General features: G+C 48.5%; 1 protein-coding gene across 1 annotated transcript in view; it reads right to left on the bottom strand.

Moving 5' to 3' along the window:
• Positions 1-637: 637 nt before the first annotated feature.
• LOC135104532 (sperm acrosomal protein FSA-ACR.1-like) overlaps positions 638-7,500 on the bottom strand; it is a 40,604-nt gene continuing 33,741 nt past the window's right edge. The window contains exons 2-5 of the mRNA XM_064012106.1: positions 1,997-2,449; positions 1,324-1,774; positions 859-1,191; positions 638-650 (exon numbers count right to left, since the gene is read on the bottom strand). Coding sequence (XP_063868176.1) covers positions 638-650; positions 859-1,191; positions 1,324-1,774; positions 1,997-2,449 — 1,250 coding nt within the window. The remainder of the gene's footprint in view (positions 651-858; positions 1,192-1,323; positions 1,775-1,996; positions 2,450-7,500) is intronic.

Here is a 7,500-nt window from a genome sequence, read left to right on the forward strand (position 1 = left end):
CCCTCACTATCCCTCTGCCCTTGTCACCTCCCTCTCTTCTCTGGCCCTCCCCCTGTTTTTGTTTTGCTTCCTCCTCCTCCTCCTCCTCCTCCTCCTCCTCCTCCTCCTGCCTGAGTCTCGCGTGTGAGTTACTCATTTATACAGAACTTATTTTTTTCTCTCGTTTCTTTTTAGGTAAGTTGCTTTTTAAATGCCTGAAAACAATATAATTTTGTTGTCCCGCGTAAGGCTGCGCTGGAGAGAGAGAGAGAGAGAGAGAGAGAGAGAGAGAGAGAGAGAGAGAGAGAGAGAGAGAGAGAGAGAGAGAGAGAGAGAGAGAGAATGTGTCTGTGTGTGTGTGTGTGTGTGTGTGTCCATGATTTCTTTAGTTCTCTCTCTCTCTCTCTCTCTCTCTCTCTCTCTCTCTCTCTCTCTCTCTCTCTCTCTCTCTCTCTCTCATTACTTCCACATTCTGAGGTGAAGAATCTATTCCCGACTCATTTCCTCGAACAATTTCCGGCGCGCCTTCCATATCAATAAAGCGAATGAATCTATCTGCACGTCACTCATTAACAAATCAATGTCCGGCATAATATAATGTAAATATATAAAAAATACACAAGGATAAAAAAAAAAGTTGTAAATAAAATAATTGGCGTCATGTCTCGTGCCTGAAATGAAAAAAAAGAGAGAAATAAGTTTGCTCTCAATATTGTAACAAAGGTGATGCATAATTAATTTGTTATTGCATCGCTCTTTGCTCTTGAATATCAACGTGAGAGAGAGAGAGAGAGAGAGAGAGAGAGAGAGAGAGAGAGAGAGAGAGAGAGAGAGAGAGAGAGAGAGAGAGAGAGACAGACAGACAGACAGACAGCACACTTGATTTCCAGCAGCTCTAAATCCCTCCACTGTTGACTTGTGTTCCCTGCTCCTGGCTCCCACTGGCTTACACTGGCTCCCTCTGGCTCCCACTGGCTTCCACTGGCTCCCTCTGTCTCCCTCTGGCTCCCACTGGTTCTCACTGGCTCCTTCTGGCTCCCACTGGCTCCCACTGGCTCCCTCTGGCTCCCACTGGCTTCCACTGGTTCCCTCTGGCTCCTACTGGGCTCCCACTGGCTCCTACTGGCTCCCACTGGCTTCCTCTGGTTCCCTTTGGTTCCCTTTGGCTCCCTCTGGTTCCCTCTGGCTCTCTCTGGCTCCCTCTGGCTCCCACTGGCTCCCACTGGCTCCTACTGGCTCCCACTGGCTTCCTCTGGTTCCCTTTGGTTCCCTTTGGCTCCCTCTGGTTCCCTCTGGCTCTCTCTGGCTCCCTCTGGCTCCCACTGGCTCCCACTGGCTCTCTACTGGCTCCCACTGGCTTCCTCTGGTTCCCTTTGGTTCCCTTTGGCTCCCTCTGGTTCCCTCTGGCTCTCTCTGGCTCCCACTGGCTCCCATTGGCTCCTACTGGCTCCCACTGGCTTCCTCTGGTTCCCTTTGGTTCCCTTTGGCTCCCTCTGGTTCCCTCTGGCTCTCTCTGGCTCCCACTGGCTCCCACTTGCTCTCTCTGGATCCCACTGGCTCCCTCTGGCTCCCTTTGGCTCCCGCTGGCTCTCTCTCTGGCTCTCACTGACTCCCTCTGGCTCCCACTTGTTTCCTCGGGGTCCCTCTGGCTCCCACTGGCTCCCTCTGGCTCCCACTGGCTCCCTCTGGCTCCTACTGGCTCCCACTGCCTCCCTCTGGCTCCCACTGGCTCCCTCTGGCTCCCACTGGTTCCCACTAGCTCCCTCTGGCTCCCACTCGTTCCCACTGGCTCCCTCTGTCTCCCACTGGCTACCTACTGGCTCTCACTGGCTCCCACTGGCTCCCTCTGGCTTTTACTCGCTCCCACTGGCTCCCTCTGGCTCCCTTTGGCTCCCTCTGGTTCCCACTGGTTTCCACTGGCTCCCACTGGTTCCTTCTGGCTCCCACTGGCTCCCTCTGGCTCCTACTGGCTTCCTCTGGCTCTCACTGGCTCCCTCTGGCTCTCAGTGGCTCCCACTGGCTCCCTCTGGCTCCCACTGGCTCTCACTGGCTCCTACTGGCTCCCACTGTCTCCCTCTGGCTCCCACTGTCTCCCACTGGCTCCTACTGGCTTTCACTGGCTTCCACTGGCTCCCTCTGGCTCCTTCTGCTTCCCACTGGCTTCTACTGCCTCCCTCTGGTTCCCACTGACTCCTACTGACTCCTTCTGTCTCCCTCTGTCTCCCTCTGGCTCCTACTAGCTCCCACTGGTTTCCACTGGCTCCCTCTGGCACCCACTGGCTTCGTCTGGCTTCCTCTTGCTCCCAACGCCTCCCAGTGGGTCCCTCTGGCTCCCACTGGCTCCCTCTGGCTCCTACTGGCTCCCACTGGGTTCTACTGACTCCCTCTGGCTCCCACTGGCTCCCACTGGCTCCCTCTAGCTCCCACTGGCTCCCTCTGGCTCCCAACGACTCCCACTGTCTCCCACTGGCTTCTCAGGTTCACTTCACACCTCACTCATCCGTTTCTCATATTTTATAACACCACAGCTTATCACTCACTATAACCTCAGTCATTCATCTTCTCTTATCACAGTTTCACTCACTCGTCCTCACAACCTGTCTCTCGCTACAACCTCACTCACTCTTCGTCCTCCACCACAGTCTCACTCGTTCCTCGCTGCTCATACCTCAACACAGCCTCGCACTCGTCCTCACTCACTCACTCACCGCAGACTCATTTACTTGTTTCTCATAGCCCACTGATCACTCACTCACTTGTTCTTAGCCCGTCAGTCATCTCAGTAAACCCTAATTTGTGTTGGGTTTTCAGGCATCTAAACCTTCATATTCCTGCGTTTTTTGACATCTAGCAGGTGAGAAAGGTAAGTCAGAGGGGCAGGACACGTGTAGGCAGCCAGGTATAGGGAGGCAGGTGTAGGCAGGTGTAGGGAGGTGTAGGGAGACAGGTCAGATGAGAGAGAAACAGGTGTATTTATATTGCTGTTTGGTGTGGTCAATGAAATATCTATTTGGGGAGGTAGGACAGGTGTAGAGAGGCAGGTGATGCAGGCAGGTGAGGCAGGCAGGTGAGGGAGGGCAGGGCAGGGGCGTCCTCCTTCCTTCCTCCTCCTTCACCCCCCTCAGCCTCTTAGTTTCCTGCTCGGGGGAACTAAGGCTTTTAGGCCCTTGCGTCACCCGAGCACCGCTTAGGAGGGAAGGAAGTGCTAACGTGTGTGTGTGTGTGTGTGTGTGTGTGTGTGTGTGTGTGTGTGTGTGTGTGTGTGTGTGTGTGTGTGTGTGTGTTTGGCTTTGTCGCGAGCTGAGTGGTTCTAATAAGTTCTTAAAGTCAGTTTTATTTGCTCTCTCTCTCTCTCTCTCTCTCTCTCTCTCTCTCTCTCTCTCTCTCTCTCTCTCTCTCTCTCTCTCTCTGTAGCATTAGAAACTGTCTGTCGAAGGAAAGGAGAATCAGCAACACACACACACACACACACACACACACACACACACACACACACACAGTGAGAGAGAGAGAGAGAGAGAGAGAGAGAGAGAGAGAGAGAGAGAGAGAGAGAGAGAGAGAGAGAGAGAGAGAGAGAGAGACGGTATGAGGAGGATGGAAAAAAGGGAAGGAAGGCAGGCACACAGAGAGACGGGAACTGAGAGAGAGAGAGAGAGAGAGAGAGAGAGAGAGAGAGAGAGAGAGGTAGTAGTAGTGGTGGTGGTAGTGATAGTGGCGGTGATGGTGGCGGTGATGGTGGTGGTGGTGGTGGTACGGGCGGCGAGGCTGTGCGAGCTACGTGACAGAAGTGGTAAGCAACTGGAAGGAACGCCACGCCGGGTCCACACTTGCTTAATGAAAATACTCTGCTCCTCCTCCGACGCTGCCAACTCCTGACGCCTTTTAAGACCTCCTCCTCCTCCTCCTCCTCCTCCTCCTCCTCCTCCTCCTCCTCCTCCTCCTCCTCCTCCTCCTCTTGGTTCTACTCCTCCTGGGTCTTCTCCTCCTCCTCCTGGTCCTGTTTCTCCTGCTTCTCCTCCTAGTCATGGTTCTCCTCTTGGTTCTTTTTCTGGGCCTCCTCTTCCACCTCCTCTTCCTAGTCTTCCTTCCCATCCTCCTTCTCCTCTTCCTCCTTCTTCTGGTCCTTCTTCTTCTCCTGGTCCTTCTCCTCTTCCTCTTCTTCCTAGTCCTTCTCCTACTGTTTCTTTTCTTAGTCCTCCTCCTCCTGCTCTTCCTCTTTGTAGTCTTCCTCCTCTTCCTCTTCCTCTTCCTCGTCCTCCTCGTCCTCCTCCTTCTAGTGATAACCCAAGACTCCACCACGTTCTCTCCATGCCATCTCACGCCTCCGCACGCCCTTCCACGCCTCTCTCCCTCTCCTTCACTCCCACCCAGCGGCCATGACACACACACGCACAGCCGCGCCCAAAGCAACCATAAAACCACATGGATTATGCGATTGGATGTTTTTTTTTCTGATTCCTGTGCTGCGGAGGAAGAGGAGGAGGCGGAGGAGGGAGGAGGAGGAGGAGGAGGAGGAGGAGGAGGAAGAGGAGGAGGAGGAGGAGAAGGAGGAGGAGGAGAAGGAGGAGGGTAGCTAAAGATCAGGTTGGGCCGAAGGAGGATCGAGAGGAAGTGGTAGTTAAGGAAGAGGAGGAGGAGGAGGAGGAGGAGGAGGAGGAGGAGGAGGAGGAGGAGGAGGAGGTTAGGTTAGGTAAGGGTGTGGTGGAGGAGCAGGATAGTGAGGAGATGGTAATAGTGGTAGCACAACAGGAGGAGGAGGAGGAGAAGGAAGAGGAGGAAGAGGAAGAAAAAAAAAGGTAGAAGGAGGGCTGCTTAGAACCAAATGAGGCAAAGGAGAAGGAATGGGGAGGAAGAGGAAGAGGAAGAAAACGAGAAAGTAAGAATAGGAAAAAGTAACAGCGGAGCACGATGAAGGAGAAGAAGAAGAATGACAAAAAAAATGATAGTGGGGGATAGAAGAGGAGAAGAAGGAGAAGAAGAAGAAGGAGATAGAAATAGGAAGAAGAAAAAGAAGGAGATAGAAATAGGAAGAAGAAGGGAGAAGAAGCAGCGAGGTGACAACAAGAAGAAGACAAGAGGATAGGAGGAGGAGATGGTGGCGCTGGTGCTGGTGGTGGTGGTGGTGGAGGCGAAGGAGCAAGGAAAGGAAGAAAAGGAAAAGGCGAAGGAGGGTTAAGGATCTAGGAGGAAGAGGAGGAGGAAGAAGAGGAGGAGGAGGAAGAGGAGGAGGAGTGTTGGAATGGATGGAGGGCGTTTCATTCGAGCTATATGACCCAAAATCAGCCCCGTCTGCCGAGTAATGTGAGCGTGAGGCACGGACTTGGTTTTAATACATTCTTTTCTTCCTTCCTCCTCCTCCTCTTGCTCCTCCTGTTCCTCTTGTTACTCCTTCCTCGTGCTGTTCTTCCGTCCGTAGCCTGGGGAGTGTTATGTGTTGCGTGGCGGTGGCGGGAAACGAGTGACGGATTGCAGACTTGTGAAATAAATAAGTAAATGAATAAATTAATAAATAATCTTGTGTCTGTGGTCAACTGTCGTCTGGTTAGGTTTGGCTTGAATTTTTTTTTTTTTTTGCATTTTCAGTTTTTTGTTTTGTATTTTATTTTCGTATTGCATATATATATATATATATATATATATATATATATATATATATATATATATATATATATATATATATATATATATATATATATATATATATATATATATATATATATATATATATATATATTTTTTTTTTTTTTTTCCGAGGATCGGTTTTTCTGTTTTCCTTCCTTCCATGCTTCCTTTCTTCATTCCTTTCCTCTTTCATGTCTTTTTTTTGTTTGTTTTAATTTTTGCTTCCCTTTTTCCTTTCCTCCTGTCTTTTTCCTTCCTCCTTTTTTTCCCCTTTTTCTCCTGTCTTTCTTTGTCTCTTCTTTCTTCCTTTATTTCTTTCTTTATTTTTTTATTTGTGGAACGGACGAGTTTATTACATGTGGTTTTATCGGTACGTGTGTGTGTGTGTGTGTGTGTGTGTGTGTGTGTGTGTGTGTGTGTGTGTGTGTGTGTGTGTGTGTGTGTGTGTGTGAGCGGTAACAATAGTGACAGAGGAATGATGTACGTACGTCGCTAGCAGCATTATTTCATCCCAATAGTAACACCTTCGAGTGACGGACAGACAGACAGACAGACAGACAGACAGACAGACAGAGAAGCTACCACATTCACGCCACTCGAAGCTATCGCCACACTTACGATAATTGAAGCTACACACACACACACACACACACACACACACACACACACACACACACACACACACACACACACACACACACACACACACACACACACACACACACACACACACACACGGAAGATAAGAACCAATAGCAAGCACTTATTCAGCACTCAGCACTCAGCCTCAGCAGCGTCTTAAGAATGTTACTGGGGAAGAGAAGGGAAGGGAAGGGAAGGGAAGGGAAGGGAAGGGAAGAAATGAAGGGAAGGAGGTTTTATTATTATTATTATTATCATTATTATTATTATTATTATTTGTCTCATATTTATTAGTCTTTTGGTGTTATGTTCTTATCATCTTGTTTATCTGTTTTTCGTGTGCCTATTAATCTTATTCATTTCTCTGTATTTTATGTTTACGGTTTTGCTTTATTTGGTTTATTTTCTCTCTTGTCTGTGTTTTTGTTCCATTTCTGTTTCATTTTAAGTTCCTTGCTCTGTCCTGTGTTGTCTTTGCTCTATCTCACTAACGGTTGCTGTTTTTACCTCCTTGCTTTACTGTGTGTGATTTACTCGTACTTATTATTTTACGCTGAGTCATCTCTTTCTCTATATATATTTTACATTTATTATTTTGACTTACTTCCTTCATCTCTTCTCTTTACTGCTATTTCGTCTATCATAATTTACATTCATTATATTCACTCTCTCTTACATTCAAATTAAATATATCGTAATTTTCTCTGCCCTCCACAGGTAAGATGAGCGACAGATGTGCGGAGACTTAACTCTTTCCCAGACCAGGTATCCACAGGTATGTACAAATCTCTGTCCTTCCTTCCTTTCCTTCCAATAGGTGGCGGTGTTATCACTTATTGCTGTATCATTAAATATCCATTCCTTCATTCCTTCACGTTATAAATTTTCATCCCATTGCATTTTTCTGTTAATTTTCCTTCTTTCTTGTCCAGTACACGGTTCTCTGCCCCTTCTCTTCTCTTTCCTGTCTTTCCTGTTTTTTTTTCCTATTCATTCTTTTTATTCACGTCATTCCTCCCCAGAGATTCCAAATTGTCTGCTCATTGGTGTCTCTTCCCAGTCCATTCTCTTTATCATTTCTCCTTTTCTGTCTTCCCTCATTTTCACCTCAGATAGCGTCCTTTACCCCAGCCAAGCCACTAAGTATCCTCAACTATCTGCTCTCTATACATTCCTCTTCCCCAGTCATTCCTCGTTCAAATATTTCCTCCTCCCCATACTTTCTCTATACTATTTGTTTGTTTTTTATAGATGGGA

This window comes from Scylla paramamosain, chromosome 10, assembly GCF_035594125.1.
Source record: "Scylla paramamosain isolate STU-SP2022 chromosome 10, ASM3559412v1, whole genome shotgun sequence".
NCBI lineage: Eukaryota > Metazoa > Arthropoda > Malacostraca > Decapoda > Portunidae > Scylla > Scylla paramamosain.